The sequence below is a fragment of the Harpegnathos saltator genome, unplaced genomic scaffold (assembly GCF_003227715.2).
Source record: "Harpegnathos saltator strain DR-91 unplaced genomic scaffold, Hsal_v8.6 scaffold20, whole genome shotgun sequence".
NCBI lineage: Eukaryota > Metazoa > Arthropoda > Insecta > Hymenoptera > Formicidae > Harpegnathos > Harpegnathos saltator.
The window spans coordinates 360,197-377,127 of NW_020229984.1; the positions used below are offsets into that span (position 1 = coordinate 360,197).

At 54.1% G+C, this 16,931-nt stretch overlaps 1 protein-coding gene across 8 annotated transcripts in view; it reads right to left on the reverse strand.

Moving 5' to 3' along the window:
• The window catches only part of dlg1 (MAGUK family member discs large 1), a 284,519-nt gene that overhangs the window by 106,861 nt on the left and 160,727 nt on the right, over positions 1 to 16,931 (reverse strand). For 7 of the 8 annotated variants that reach the window (XM_025297971.1, XM_011153806.2, XM_011153803.2 and 4 more), the window contains one exon: positions 3,326 to 3,361. The exons of the other annotated variant lie outside the window; for it this stretch is intronic. In XM_025297971.1, the coding sequence (XP_025153756.1) occupies positions 3,326 to 3,361 (36 nt within the window). The remainder of the gene's footprint in view (positions 1 to 3,325; positions 3,362 to 16,931) is intronic. 8 annotated transcript variants of the gene reach the window in all.

Genomic DNA, 16,931 nt, shown 5'->3' on the forward strand with positions numbered 1-16,931 from the left:
GGACCGATGTCCACGGGAACGTATTGACGTGCCGCTCGCGGAATTCGCGTCGCGCCGTGAACTTTCCTATTCAAGCTGGGTGCTCATTTCGCGGCGGTCGCGCGAGATTTTTCCGCGCGACGACGCCGGCGAACAGAGTTTTCCGGGCGAGCCAGCGGAAAATATGATTCTCGCGTCGACGAGTTCCGCAAAAACGACTTGGCTTCATTTCGCTGGATCACACTGCGGCACCCCTTTCGCTTGATTTACCGCCAAGGCCAAGGGGCGAAGCGGCAGAGAGATGGAGGGAACAAGAGAGCGAACGCGGGTGATGAGACAAAAAGAGGGAAACGAAGTGGCAAACGAAAAGCGAAAGGCAGAGAGAGGGGAAGACAGAGAGAGAGAGAGAGAGAGAGAGAGAGAGAGAGAGAGAGAGAGAGAGAATATAATCGACGGCAGACGACGACTTCCGGAAGATTACACGAGCCGGAGGCTGCAGTTTACTCCATTTGGCAAGCTCGATATTCACCGGCCGCCCGGCCCCCCGGTAACCTTCTCAACCCCCCTCCTCCTCCTCCTCCTCCTCGCCCAACCGTCGACGAATGAAATACGCCCTCGCCTGAATTTCAAACGGTGTTGCAAATCGAATCAGGCCCGCTATGAATCTTCCCCGAGGAGAAACTGGCTGGCGGAACTTTTGAGGAGGAGGTAACGGGGGTGTTTGCACGTTCGAGAGACAAGGGTGATTTAAAAGGCCGCCGACCGACGCGGACTAATCAGCCCCGGATGAATAATGTCTTAAAACAGCAGCAGTCGCGCTGGAGGGAGCATCACGAGAGGAGGGAGGGAGGGAGGGAGGGAGCGAGCGGTTGCCGCGTCGTTGGTTGAAATCCGTCGGAGTTTCCGGCGCGAGATCGTCTCGGCGACGGACTTTTCTAGCAGAGATTCGCGGCTGCCGATACTCGCCTCGAACACGACCCCGCCGAAGTTTAACCGCGGTGAAACCCTTCCCCGCCGCATTTGCGCGAAATCAAAGCAGCGCCTCGCGTCCGTTCTTGGCGTTACGCGCGCGCATTAACAACTCGTCCACGTTCGGTATTACCTATAATCCGTTGAATAACGAGCCTATACCGTAATATCGGCGAGGAACACGCCGATCCTCCAGTTAATGGCGCGATGTCACGATTAAATAATCCATCGATTCGCATACGCGTCGCGATAGTTAATTAGCCCGACGTTCGGATTTATACGCGACACGGCGGCGAATATTTTGCTCGTCGGGGCTGCGCGTATCCACCACTCACTCACTCTCTCATTTACTCACGCATGCCCGGGGGAGGGGGGAGGGGAGGGGAGGGGGGGGAGGGGGAACCGCGTTAGGCGCGTATGCGACACACGCGTGTGTGTCGGCACGCGCGGTTAACCGGCGGAGCTTAACTCCCGCGCCGTGGGCTAATTATTTTAAGCTGCTCGGCTATCGGGATTTAGCGTCCATGTCGAGCGACGCCGCCAGGATACTTTGCGAATTAACATCGCTGTCGCTATGAATTCTGTGCATGATCGCGCGCGCGCGCGAGGGGATTCGATTGTCTGGGGCCGATCTGCGAGCCGAGCTGCGAGTCGTCTCTAGAGCTGCGAGAAAAATCGATCGTCGCCGTGAGGACACAAAGAGGACAGAGGAGGAGGGAGACCGAGAGTCGCGGGCGCGGAAGACTCGCCGGTTACGAGCAAATCCGCGAGCTCGCTGAGACGAACGTAAGACGGATTTCACGGACGCGAAATCTCCAAGAGCAACGTTAGTAATCACTTAGAACTAGACGAGTCGTTAAAGTCCCGGCGAACTCCCGCAAGAAGCGACTGGATTAATTTCGCGGCAAATTGGACGAGGCCGCTCGACGTGGGTCGGAAGCGGGCGCTCAGACGGAAGCAGAGATGACACCGTTTCCTACATATATTACCGAATCGATTTTAGGGCGCGCGCGCACCCCCTTGACGGCAGGGGGCATAGAGGCAGGGGAAGAAGGGGGGAGAAGGTGAGTGAGAACCGAAGGAAACTCGCGGTGGGCCGAATACTTCCGCATCCGTCGCGTCGATAAGCGGTCGAGGCGCTTAAAGATACGCGGATAATAATCCAAGTCCAAGTTAACCGATTAAACGGCGATCAAGGAGCGGGTATGTCGCGAACGAAATCGTTGCTCGTAGATTAGAATATTCTACAAGCCCGCAGGCGGGCAGGGGGCGGGTGCGAGGGTTGGAGTGAGGACGACAAGGGTGGGTAAGGGGGCGATCGTTAGCGCTAATGACTCGGGGACAAATAATTATCCGTTACGTCTCTTCTTGCGCGCGTAATTGATGGGGAGCCGCCGCGGTGGCGGTATGAAACTGCAATTACGTCGCGATGAAGTTTCAAATGCGCGCGGCCCAAGTCGGCCGCCCGCGGTCTCGCGCCGCGTTTCTTTTGTTTCGTCGCGGAAGACGCTCGTGACTGCAGCCTGCGAGCGACCGCGTCGCTCAATTCAATTTCCAAAACTTTTGCTCTCTATCTTTCTTCTTCTATCTTTCGACGCGGTCGTCGGCGTCGGAGGCCGGCTTCCCGGCCGGCATCCCCGCGCCGGATGACGAACTCGAGCCGATCGCGCGTTATTGCCGGTCGCTTCCGCGTTTACACACCTCGCGCGTTATTTATATCCCGCCGCGGCTGAATGCACGGCTGGCCGCGATAAAGGTAGCGGACATCGCGATGTCGGTGTTATTACATCATCGCGGCATGCGATTCGCGCGCACACGCGCGGTCGATTAATTCGCAGAAAACGCCAGGGTACGGGGGAGGGGGGGGGGGAGGTTTGTAACGTGGGATTTGTTAATTGTGTCGCCCGTGCAATTAACGAAACGAACGCCCGCCGATTATCGACGCGACATTATCGCCGCGGCGGTTCAATCATATGCAAATCCGACCCAATTGCGCGCCGACGGAAAAAACGTAAGCGGCGTAACGTCGAGTGCGACGAGGGCTGCGCGCGCGCGCGCGCGGGGGGGGGGGGAAACGTGATGAAATTAATAAGATCCTCCCCCCGGAGAGCGGAGAGGTGAGTTATCGCGCCTCCCCTCTTTTTTCACCAAACTTGCGAGGCAATTTTTCGACGCCGACAAACGATAAGACGGTGTCCCCGCGCGCCGATCTCACCGGCTGATACTCGGCCGGCGCATTTTATCAGCCGAGTCAAACGTCCGAGTGGAAGGAAACGCGACGCGACGGCGATTCTTCTCCCGCGGTCTCTCGCGGTCTACTCGCTAACGATCTCTCCTTGCCGCGGCTACTTTTTTGCTCCTGCAACTTTCTACTTACGTGTCTCGTGTCGGCCGCGAGAAGAGGAGTGTGTGCCTGCAACAACCGAGCGCGCAGGAAATTAGAAGAAAGGTCGCGTGGCTGTTTGTACTTTTGCTAGGGAGCTTCATGCTTCCGGCAAGGCCATTCATCTCGCGGATCGCGTCAGATTTCAAAAAATGGCCAAAACGTCGCGGCAACGACTCCATCGCGCGCGAAGGTTTAAAAGCAGAACAAATCAAGGAAGCCACATTTCTCGCGGGTGTGTATTATACCGTCGGTCGAGAAGAAGCGGGCCGACCATCACCGATCGCGCAGTTTAAATCTGTCATGCAAGATTACGGGATTTTCATTGCTTACACCGCGCGCGCGCGCGTGGATTTTTATTTCAATCGTGGATGCTAGCGAAGGCTTCATCCGCAGGCTTCTGTCGCCAAGCGCAAATTGTTTGTAGCGACATACGTTAAAGCAAACTCTTCGCGCAAACTCCGTTTTCTGCAATATCGCGCAAGATACATCCAGATCGTCCAGATCGATCGATCGATTGAGATGGAATTTTACGACCGACGAGTGCTACGACGTGAATTTGCTCGCGCGCGACGACCGAAATATTTCGAGAACGGTAACCGGCGTCTCACGGCCGGGGGAATTTTGGCCAACTTTTTGAGAACTACATCGACGAGAGGGTGGCTTAGGAGTCGGAGAGGCGGGTGAGGAGACGCCCGCCGGGAAGAGCTGTGCTTGCATGCTGTACAACAACATTCATTTGCATTCATTTGCAGGGGGGAATTGCTCATGCAAACTCAAATGAAAAAAATGGCACAAAAAGAAAAAAAGAAAGCGGAAGAGAAGGCTGGCGCGGTTGTTCCTCGCCGGCGGCAGCGCTCGCTGCTGCCGTTGACTCGGCTAAATGTTTAAGCTTGGGATTCAAATGTTCCTTCGCGATGCAAATCCCGAGTCCTTTGCACGCCGCGGTGCTTATTATTAAGCGCAGTGAAGCTCATTAAAAGCGGAAGTTGACAACTGTGTGTGTGTGTGTGTGTGTGTGTGTGCGCGCGCGTGCGCGCTCCGACTCACATAATTATCACGCTCGCGATAACTGAACGTCGCCGACGTGCGACGACTAATTTCGCCATAGTCACTGTCCCGATAACGTCGTCGCGATAATTGCGAGATATTAAAACGCGCGTACGAAGCATCGCTCGCCGCTCGTCGAATGTACTTTCGAGGTGAAACATTGCCGCTGGCAAAGCGACGCTTCGGTTTCCCTCGTCCCAACTTTTCGAGCGTGCTTCCTCCCTACTTGTGGACACGCGCGAGGTATCGCCCCCGTTGGATTGAAGCGTCCGTGTTTGACACGTACCTTACAGCGAGGATAGAGAGAGAGAGAGAGAGAGAGAGAGAGAGAGAAATGAGAGGAAAGAAAAAGGAGGAAAAGGGCGGACGTGTTATTTTCGTTCGATTAAACCCGAGGGTGGAAACACACCATGTTCGCGCTTCGCCGATAAAATTCCGCGCGGCTGTACCGGATTTCCCGATCATTTTCGCGCGCACGAGCGTCGGCACGTCCGCGGCTGAACTAAACCGCGCGATCCCTCTCTCGCGAGCTTTCAACGGAGGAGGAAGAAGGAGTCGGCATATCGGGGCAGCGCGCGTTTTCCTCGTCCGATCAGTCGATCTTGAGTGCGCTGCAGTGTTTCCCGGCGACTCAAGTAACTCGCACTCGTTTGTACGTTTGTACGTTTGTTTCATCGGATTCATCAGCTTACTCTATGCGATTGGACATATGTCATTAGGCGAAACGCGCGCGCGGCCTTGCATCTTGTGATCCGGCAGCGACGACGGGAGAGAAAACGGGGTGAACTAGAGACCGAGAACTGGTTTACTCGATAATTACGTCTGATTGACTGGCTGACTGTCCTCCTCTCGATTATAGCGTACGCTACACGGCCGAGCCGTGTGATTGACGTTTAACGCCGCGAATAAATCTTGCGTTCCCGCCACCTGTCGATTTCTCTTCGGTCTCGGGACTCGCTTGGAAACACGGTACCGTTTGCTCGAACGGAGTCTTTCGCGATCGAGTAGCGATGCGAAGATGGAATTGCCTGGCTGATAAGGTGAAAGCATGTCGACGTTACGTTTACCGAGAAAAGCGCGAGTTCTCGTGGAACTTCTGCTTCGATTCCAGACAGATGAATCGTGTTCGGGGATTCCAAATTCGCATTTCCGGATAATCAATCTCGAGATGAATTTGGGAACTCTGCGCAAAATCTGCGCTACACTTGAGAAAATCCTAAAAAATTTCCACGCTGATCCGTTACCTCGAGTACAGATTTTCCGCCGACGCGGGAATTATTAACCGCGACGGTCGGTGAGTAACAACGACGTTGCTCTTCCTCGAGACCCATAACGAAGCGAGATGGCAGTTTTTTAAAATTTCTCAGGCTCGTCGATCAGACTGGCGCGCGCGTACGTCCAAATTGAATTTCATATTTCGCTGCGCATCGTGAATCGAGTTTCCGCCCACCTCGACGTCCCCTCCTTTAATTAATTGCCATTCAAGCCTACCTACCTCGCCCCCCGTATCCCGTATCGCGCGTTCTGCTATTTTTGCGCAGCGGGAGAAGAAAGAGTCCGCCCGGCGAGGAATCTCGCTGAAATCAGCTCGTCGTAATTTCGTCCCAATTTCCCGTTCTCAGAGTTTTTCAGTGCGATACGACGATGATAACACACTGCGACGTCGCCTCTCGAAAGGCGAGGCACGTTAATAGAGACGAATCGCTGCGATTAGCCCGATCGCGAAGAGCTTTTTTCCCCATGATCGTGTCAATTTGTTTCAGTTAGCGCCGCGGAAAGATTGATAACAGGTTCGTCGCACTTTAGCCACGATGGGTCAGACTGGATCATATGTATGTGTGTGTACATGTATGTAAATACTAGAGGACGGAAAAAGAGGCTTGTCTAATCCGCGGTCTCGCAAATTGAGTTTGTTCTCTTTCTCGGGCGCTTCGCCAGCGCCAGTCGTGGTTGGTTATTTTTTCACGCGGTCGAAAGAACGCGCCGGCCAGAAACCGCCCCGATCGTACGATTTATAATTGCAACGTTAAATTTTCCATACGCGGCGCGCGAGTTTGCCTACGCGCTCGTCTATTGTTTCCAGCTGAAGCTGGAGCTTGACACCGTCGTAAAACGCCTCGGCGGCGCCGATGATAAATTTTCGTTCGCAAAAACCCCCGCCGGCCGGGAGGGCCGCGCAGAAACAAAACACGCGACGCGGCGATCAGCCTCCTCCCCTCCCCCTACCTCTTCCCCTCGTCTGCGCCGAAGCGATGAAAAAGAGCGTTCGGTCTCTCTCGCTCGGTGTTTCTTCATTTTATTTTATATACACACAAAACCGCGCGCGCTATCGTGTTCCGCTAAAGCGTCGGCCTTCCTCGTGGGAAAAAAATTGAGAGATTGAATTTACGCTAACGAGAGACAAGGAGAGGAGTCGCGCTGAGCGCTGACGGCGCACGATGGTGCGCGTGGTGCAGAAAAACATGAGCGAGAAGACAAAGTGACGAGCCTGTCTGACGGGACGCATCGACGCCCGGAAACGCTCGTGGACGTATTACATCGTGATTTCCGGCGCGCGATATCGATCGCGCGATATTCTCCATGCGAGCCCCGAAAAAAATATCTGCGCGCCGGCGTGCGCGCGGTGTCCTTTATCGCCCTGAATTTTCCGTCGCGGAGGATATTGCCTATAAATCTGTCCCTCGCGAGTTAACCCGCGCGATACAAACGCGGGAAAATCCTTTTTAATATATCGTGACAACGTTTCATATTTTTCTTTTGTCCCGTTGTTTTTTTTGTTCTGTTTCGCTCGTTTGGCCAGATCGACATGAATTATTCCTTTTTTCTCCCGCTTGCCCTCTCCTCTCTCGCCTCTTCTCTCTCCCTCTCTCTCTTCCTCGTGGGCAATAAAACTCGGAAAAACTTTCAAAGTTCGCCGTTAAATTACACACGAATGAAACGAGACAGTCTCGGAGCTGTAAATTATACGAGAGCGGCAGGCACGGTCCAGATGGCACGATCGCGCGACGCAACGTTATATATATATATATATATATATAATGACAGAGACGATTTGTATGCAGCCGCGCTATCGATCCTATTGTCAGTCGGAGGATTGTCGAAGATGTCGGATGCGCGTAGATGCAGGTGGTGCGCGCGTGACGACGCTAATGCATTTCGCGGCACACGCGCCCGTCCAGCTGAGGCGAGGTTACGTCCTCTGCTTAGGCGAAGGAATCACCTAGGATTCGGTTACATTTACACATTTATGGAATATCGATTTTCGGCGACGGACGGCGGCGCCGTGCCGTGCTGACGTGGGAATTATTCATGTATTCGTCGGTGAGGTATGGCCCAAGGGTTGTCCGCGTCAAAGCCACGGAGCTTGCTCTGTATCGCGAGGAATGACGAGGAGGCAGCGCGAGAGAAAAGAGAGAGCGAGAGCGAGCGAGCGAGAGAGAGAGAGAGAGAGAGAGAGAGAGAGAGAGAGAGAGAGAGAGAGAGAGAGAGAGAGAGCGGAGGAGAGAGGGGAGGGGATCGTCGGTTGCACGTAGGTCGACTCACGTACAAAAAAGCAAAGAGCGAGAGCAAATTGAAAGGCAGCCTCTCTCTTTCTTTCTTTCTTTCTCGTGTCGGGCGAATTTTTAACGTGCAACAACGAGACGATGCGAGACACACGGCCGGAAGTTCGCGCACGTCGAAGTTGGCGCGAAGTTGCGCCGAGGGTCTTCTTCGCGAAGTCTCCACCCTCTCCCCCGGACGTGAAAAGATTAAGGAGAATATTAACTTTCGAAAGAAGCTACAGAAAGAGATGCGCCGGTATAAAGAAATAAATTTCCACGGGGGCAGTCTCACGCCGAAGCTGTGTGACCTTAGAAGGGGTTAAGAGCTGGGGACGACCCCGGGGGCAAGACATATAGATAATTCATCCCCTGTCCGAGGAAGGGGTCCACGTAGGTAAATCCCGGCCGCGGGTTTGAGAAATTTCGGCTTATAACTCTTCCCAGCAGCCGACGCCGACGCGCACATCCCATCCGCCGGCTATCAACGTGAAGCGAGCAAAATAAAACGCGAACTCCATCAGAGAGAAAGGGAAAGAGGGAGGAGGAGGAGGAGGAGGAGGAGGAGCGCGAAGCTTCGCGCGAAACGACGCGAAGATAAATATCGTTAATTGGAAGAGAAATCTTTCTCTTTCTCTCTCTCTCTCTCTCTCTGCCGCTCCTGAGAACGTCGCATCATCCCCGAGAGCAAGAACGTACGCGGAGGCCGCCGACACCTCATGACGGATTACGACGTCAACTACGAGAGTCAAAAGACGAATTTTTTCCGCGCTGCCAGTCACGGAGCTGAGAAATTTAATTACCCGACGGACGTATAACGCGCGTCGTGCTACACGGGAGACAAAAATATTCGTCTCCCCGTTTCGAGCGCTTTCGGGCGCTAAACTACGCCGGGGCTTACGGGAGGGCTTATGAGGCTTAAGGGGAGGTCGACGTGGAACGACGACACTAGTGCGACAAAAATGCACGCATCACGGTAACTAATAAAGGGGAATCTGCGCGCGGAGAAGCCACGTCGTGATAAAGCGGTATTCCCCCGCCCGAGCTCGCCGAGTTCGTTCCCGCGCGTTTTGCGCTTCTTCGGTGTGTAATTAAAATTATTCGGCGGCTGCAATTCGTCGTGGTCTTGGCGCGGCGACAGAGTGCCAGAGTGAGATGAACATTCTCTCTCTCTCTCTCTCTCTCTCTCCTCTCTCTCTCTCTCTCTCTCTCTCTCTCTCTCTCTCTCACTCGAGGCACGCCACAGAAATTGCGACGTAAATTAAGTAATCGATTTGTCGTCACCCCCGGGCGCACACGACGAGCAATTTTGCATGCCGCTTGAAACGGCGCGGCGTCCCGCGATTTCGTACGAACGCGGAATTATTGTCGCTCGCTGTTATATACTCGGCGCCGTGGGGGTAATTCGGCGACCTTATATCGCGGCGGCATCACCGGCGGAATTGCGAGCTCGAAATTGCCATTCTTTCATGTCAACACGCGGACGCGGAAGCTGGCTCCCCTCGACATTTTAATCAATGTTTTGTTTCCGATGCAAAATCAAACATTGAGATAAACTGTCACGCCAGTATAATTTCCGCGATGGCCGAAATGGCTCTTCGCGGCGATATTGCCACGATTCCGTTATCTCCGATATATATCGATCGCTTTACAATTGTTTACCGAAAACAGGGAAAATTCGAAGGAAGAAAATGTCAGACAGCGGTAAACTCTGACCGAATATCGTGTTATGAAGATCATTATGTTACGAGAAAAACGCGACAGAGCAGGCAATTACGCTAAAGTGAGTTAAAACGAATTTATTAAACCGATATTAAAACTGACACCGATATTAACACGATATTAAAACTCAATCAAGGCTAAATCGAAGCGGACAATTAAGAAGAAACAAATTAAAAACGAATTCACTCTTATAACATCCGCGACCGACTCGGTCCTTATCGCTAAATGTTGATCACTAGTTCTCATTAATCGGCGCGTACCCGCCGAGCTGCGCTCGGCTTACCAGCGCGCGGCGGCCGACTGACTTTCATAGTCGAACGGTGATTACATACGGTAAACACATACAAAACCTTGGCCTACAAACGTCCGCTACGCACACTCTACGTAATGTGTCTACACGACGGGTTATCATCGATTACTAAGCGGGTACGATTTTTCCGTTGCTAACTAATAATATATACGAAATAGCGCATCAAGCGAATAACAATGTCGAGTCGACAGACGTTAATAACGACGTCGAGCTTAATATCCGCCGTTGCTTTTACCCAGCTTGTTTTTGCCAGCGACTCGACAACGATTAACTGCACAGATTTCAATTTTCCATCAGCGCTTTTAGCGTTGTGCCAGGGGATTTTAGCGGGGATCCGCCGCGAGATTTATTGGTAAACACAAATGTAAACGACAGATATGGATTATCGCGAGGCGCACAGGCACGCGCGCGCGCGCGCGCGCGCGCGGATCAATGGGGGACTATCGATAAATCGCCACGAAGATTTCGTAGATAGCCTCAATCAGCCGCGGTGGGACGAAGGTGGGAGGCGTCGCGAAATTTCAGATAAATTTTCGCCTTCGTCTCTTATCGATGCCGCGTTCCCGACGCGTCGGAATGCCGTTCGCGCGCCGACGTCGACGGAAATCCGTCGACGTTTTCAGCGGGAGAAATAAAAGGTGCGAAATACGCGACGGGGGAATGCAAAAGGATCAGCAATAGCAGCGGCACCTTTCGGCGGTGCGACTGAAATTTCCGACTGCCGCTGCGAAGTTCACGCGGCGATGGTCTTGTCACTTTGTGTTCTCGCTATTTGCGAGTAATTGTTCGTTCTCCTGTCTCTGAATGCGTAATGAGCGCGAGTTGCTCCGCTGAAGCAAACGGGAAGAAAGGAAGAAGGAGAAAAGAAACAGTGGAACGCGTCATTCCGCGCTTGTTCTTGTCCGATGACGCGGCGGAAAAGAGAACGGATCGTGTTATTGAGGGTGATTTGGTGAAACGAGAAAATAGGAATCGCCCGCACTTTGTGCGCCGTGGGACACATTTTTCGCATTTGCGGGGCGACCCTGCGAAGATTAGAAACGGCCGAGGGTCAAGGTGGCGCGGCAATGGATCGTCGATGGAATTCAATTATTGCCCCTATAAGGAGGACGACCCTGACACTGGGAATCATTAAACTTCGCGCTCCCCTCTCTCTCTCTCTCTCTCTCTCTCCGAACACGTTGCTCTTCTCGCAAACTATTTCACAATCTAAATCTCGAGCACGATTAATTAGAGCCGCGCTGTCGAAGGTCCGACAATAGCCGCCTCTCGTGACCATCACGAGATCACTTCACGTCGTATTGGCCGAAACGCGCGAACGACCTGACGCGATACATTTTGCGCCGGGAGAGTGCGCGACAGATTAAGGGAGCCGAGGGGAATTTTCAGTCCCGTTCTGATTCGCTTTTCAAGGTCGACTACTCGCGACAGAGCTACCGAACTCCGCGCCGTGCCTCGTCCCGGGGATGAAGGTCTAACTCCGGAATTACTGTCTGCGTCCGTCAGGACCGTCGAGCGTGAAGTTAGGGGGGTCCATTCCGGTAAGGGATGACGGTAATCTCGCGGGTTGGAGTCGCTCCACGTCGAGGGTGAAACTAGTTCACTGTCAAAGAAAGCGTTCCCCCCATTCGCATCCCATTACCTCGCTGTCTTATCATTCCTTAAATCAGAAATTGCCTCGCGCCTTGAATTCACCTCTTTACGGACGGCGCTCTATGTTTTATTCATTAATGGCGGTAAAATTGCGCGCCGTGTTATCTCCCGTGAGAGAGTCGGATAAGCAGAAACAGATTTGAAGGAGAGCGTTCTCCTCGTTCGCCCTCTCTCTCTCTCTCTCTCTCTCTCTCTCTCTCTCTCTCTCTCTCTCTCTCTCTCTCTCTCTTTCTCTCTCTCTCTCTCTCGAGACCCGTCGTGTATTCGCGTCGCGCAACAACGTGGTGGACGTGTCGTTCTTTTCGCGAAACACGAACGCTGCGTCTCAGAACGTCCTCAGAATCTCGTTACCTCTCTATCTCTCTCTCTCTCTCTCTCTCTCTCTCTCTCTCTCTCTCTCTCTCTCTTTGGTCGTCATGTCACGCGAAATGTCCGCGCGAAGGAGCTCAGGTACGTTCGCGGACACGGTATGCGCGCGGAAGGATTCACTGCCGGTGTAACGTAATTCCGACGATTCCGGCAAATTTACAAGCGGCCACTGGAGGAGCGGACGGACAGACCCTCTGAAACAATGAATGCTGAAGGATGGCTCGAAAAGGCCGGCGATTCCGGCGCTCGGTATTGGCTTTCGGGGCAAACGGGGCTGAACTCCGGTCAGTGGAATACGTCCCTGGTGAAATAACGTCCGCGGATACGAAGGGTCGTCCATTTGTCCGCTGTCAACTACCCTCGCCTCGGCCTCGGAGGTATCCTCTGCCTCTCCGCAGCCCTCTCGCGGCTGTAGCGAGCCGGCCGCCGTCCGGCCGCGCAACGGGACGCTCTCGCCATTTCTCAGCTCCGTTCAATTTAAGGGAAATGCCTGCCACCGCCACGTACCGATCCATTCGCACGAATTTGCCTCGCGTCATCGGTAGTCGATACTCGTCGTGTACAACTCGTCCGCGGGGACTCCCGTTGCCGTCTGCGCTCAGGGATGCCGTGAGACGCGCACCTGTCGCGGCCTCGCGGTAGCAAAGCGCTTCGTGCGCGAGTTCTAACGAGACGATCGTTCTCGCGGAGCGGAGTCGTCCAGTGCGAAGGGTATAAACGCGAGCGGGAAGTGCGAGATCAACGAGACACTGATCGCTGCTGCTGAAAAAGTTGCTGCGGACCGCAGTCGATCTCTCGAGTCTGCTCGGTCTTTCGGAAGGTTTCCAGACGACCGACGTGAACGTCGACGACTATCGATACACGCCCGGCCTTACTTCAGCTGCGGTTTCTTCGCGTCAAGTTTTCTGCCTGCGCGTAATCTGTACGTCAAGGCGGCACCAGGTACCTGGATATTTCGGGAAACGACATATCGTGGCAACAGTCGCAAAGACGCTGGAATATTCTTTTCTGTTCTGCATCTCGGTCTCCGAAAACAAAGGCTCTTGCTCTGTACCTGCTCCGCGCGTCTGTGAAACACGCTTGACGGCTAGTACGCAATGCAAAGTACCGGAGCACGAACGGGACATTTAAAGCGCCCCCGACGAGTCTGCTCCAAGGCGGACACGACGGAGTAGAAATACAACACGGTGTATGAATAATCCCCGGCGACGCTTAATGTGCGTCGACAATGCGTGCAAGTCCGCGGACGGACATTCCGCGAATTCCCGCCGGGTTGTCACGGCGCACGCTCGCCGTGTCCCCGACAGCCGGACGACAGACTCTTGGAAGATACTTGCCGGAGAACACGTGCGAATTTGCCTCGCGATACGACGAAGGAGCAGAAATTGGCGAACTTCGGCCATGTCGAGCACAGACTCTGTCTTCAAGGTATCCCCTACAAGGTGCTTAGTTCTGCGGCAGATACTTGCGTCGCGCTCAGCCTTCCGCGCCAGCTTCGACAACTTACACAACTTGCACCGACTGCTAATATATATCGCCGACTGCGGAGAGGACACGTTTCGCGCTCGAGATTATTGCCTGCGCTGTGCGTTATAATCACGTCGCGCCCGTACATCCGATTTCAGGGAGAGAGCTCGGGCCGCGTCTCGAGTTTCGAAATTCAAAACGCGCCCCGCGCGATCACCGTGCTGCGACTCCGCTCTCGTCGGGAGAGCCAACGGCAGGAATTTCGAATACACGGACAGAAGGCTAGACTGCCTTCTTCAGGCAGTCTCTTTAACGGACGAGACCGCGAGCCGGTCGGGAAGGTAGCGATTTTTCTTCCCGAGGAGAGAGAGAGAGAGAGAGAGAGAGAGAGAGAAACAGCGAGCTACCGTCTCTCAAAGAGTCCGTCCAAGCGAAAGCCGTCTAACGTTTTCCCCGGAGAGAGCCGGAGACTCTCCGGGCCGGGGCCATTTTTTCGGCCAATGGCTTCATATCTCTGGTCCGGTGGACCGTCGCGCTGGATTACGCGCTAAGACCGGGAGAAAAAATTCACCGGGGACTGGAAATGGACGCGAGCGAGCGCGTGCAGCAAATCGGTCGGGCTTCCGATGTCGAACGAAAGCATCGACAAGCGGCGGCGGCTTAGCGACCGACGTCTTTCATCCACGCCATTATTTTGGGCTTTAAGCTCCCGCCCGATATCGCGCTCGCTCGACAATGAGGCCGGCCAGTCCGATAGAACGGCCGCGATTAACATTGCACGCCCGGTACGCGCGCGCGCGCGCGCGCGCGCGCGCGATCCGATCGCGACTTCGATTAAGCCACCCTCGCTCTCCCGTGTCGACGGCATTAAGACCATTATTCCGTTACACCACTCTATTGCGCCATTTGCATTTCGCGTAGCTTGTCGCGAATGTATACCGAATATCCACTCCGTCACCCTACTGAGGATCCTCGGCTGATGGGAGGATTCGGCTTTCTCACGCACGAGAGAACGGCGGTAATTGATCGTGAGCGCTCTCCGTTCAAGACACCGCGATCTTGTGAAAACAAGCCTAACCCAAAGATACAGACTGGAAGGATGATCATTCTGTGTTCACTGGTTGCCTGCGCCTCATTTTCGCATGCAGCTATGGGAGGCTTGAACAATTATCGGTGGCGCGTCATGTATCTCGAAGAACGGGAATTAAGTTGCAATTTCCGCTCGGAATAGCCCGCGGGGAAGCTTCAAAGTAAACAGAGGTGCGCTCTGCCAAGGTCTCTCTCTCTCTCTCTCTCTTCTCCCAAGTAGCCGACGCTGAATATTGGCAATCTCAGAGGAGCGGCGGGACTCGGTCGCTCTCTACTCTTTCGGTCGTTGTGCGTTCGATCCGCGAGCATAAAGGCTTAAACGCGTCGTCATCGCGGACAGAGAGCGACAAAGGGAGGGAGGGGGAGAGGGAGAAAAACGAAGAAAAGCGATCAAAGTGTAGCGGCGAGTCGCGAGTTTCCAAGCGCAACTTCCAACGATCAAAGATAAAGGTCTCGAGTGCATTTTGCGACGTCGCGAGGGCCGTGAGCGAGCACGAAGGGGGCAGACGAGAGAAACAGAGAGTAGAGACGGGTGGAGTAGAGCGGGACATGAGAGAGCGTCGTGTCTGGCACAAAATGTATGGCGCAGGCAGCCTACCGTGAAACACTCCATTCAATGGCGTTTGGATGTTCCGACCGAGGGTGGTGGTCGGGGTTGTGTGCGAGTTATACGACTTCAACATCGAGCGTGCAGCAGCAGCGAGGTTTGTCGGGTAACCTTCTCTCACCGAGCCACACCGAAGAAAGCTGTTCGGCGTACGCTTGTCCTGACGACTACAGCGGTGATCAACTGTCGCTGTAGCTGCCAGCGTCGCACCATGTAACTCAACTCGATTACACCGAATATCGCTCCAAAATCGTGAGCGAGACTAGATGCCCCGGTTAAAACCTTCGCGATTGGACTCGCGACGATTCTTTTCCGCAGGAAAAAAAACTAGCTGTGACTTACATCGAGTCGAGCGGAGAGAAAGAGAGAGAGAGAAAGAGAGAGAGAGACCCGTGGCTGCGTCTCCAATTAGTTCCTGATTCCACTTCAATTAGGACTAAATTACGACTTGATTAGCTCTCTCTCTCTCTCTCTCTCTCTCTCTCTCTCTCTCTCTCTCTCTCTCCCTCCCTTCGCGGTCCCAATCAGATCTTGATTAGACTCTTCTTTTTCCACGAGAGAACGCGAGCTGGTTCCCGTATCGCACATAAAAACACCGAACTCGTTATTTAGCGGCGAAAGTCTCCATTACCATTGAAACGAAAACAAGGGGATGTTTCGTAAACTCTCGGAGTGTTTTACCGCGGAAACAATCGCCGTTCGACGTGGCGCGAGATACACAAAGTTCTACGTATTTCGCGTTCGTTCTCGGCGAAGAGCACTTTAAATTAGCCGCGGACGGAGCGGCTCCTCTAGGCGAATTTCCATCGCCGATCTCGGCGGGAAATATGAGATACAATGAGGAACACGCCGAGGCAACGATAAAACGCGACGTTGGGGGAGACAACGACACGACCGTGAGCCGCGTGCTCTCTCTCTCTCTCTCTCTCTCTCTCTCTCTCTCTCTCTCTCTCTCTCTCTCTCTCTCTCTCCTCTCCCTCTCTCGGAAGCGCCATGCGGCCGTTATTGTGGCAGTTTTAATGTATGTGCGTTCTCAAGCTCACGTCGATTCGCGCGACACATTACATCGCGTTTTCTCTCGCGGAAAGGCCGTGCCGATATCCAATTACAACGAGCACGCGTGTTCTCTCTCGCTCTCTCTCTCTCTCTCTCTCTTTCTCTCTTTCTGGTACGTTCAAGCACGCGCGAATATGCCGGTGATTTACGTAAGCGACTGCTCCCGCGCGGGGAGGAAGCGAAGAACGCGCGTATCCGGCGCGGCGTAACCTCGAGAGGAGGATCCACTTTGGCTCGATCTCGATTGCCCGTCAATCCGCACCGATTAGCGGCGGCCTGCTCGCCGCGTGCTTCCGTAACGTTCGCGGACGAGCGTGGAGGGCGCGTTAACTGGACCGTGATGACCTTGGGAAGCGCGCTATCGTTAGACGCAACATGCCCGCACCGCCAGACCAGCTGTCGCGGATTCCGCCGCGCGAGGCATTTGCGAGAGGCGATTGCGAGGATTTCAACAGCGGCCGGGCGAATCGTTCGAATCAGCCGCGCGCAAATACCGATCGATTCGATTCGTGGAAGCGAGCGTGCTCGCGCACTATCTGCGCTCCGAGCTCTCGAATGCGACCTATTGACCCGCTCGATTTCGCTCAATCGCCTCGTCGTCATTCATCATTTAGCGCGACGGTGATCTAGCGCGGTCGCGTGAACGGAGCGGAGAGAAAGAGAGAGAGAAAGAGAATGGGGTAGAGGAAAAATCGAGCGATCCGCTCGGGGGATGACGCTCGCTCGCTCGCTCGCTCG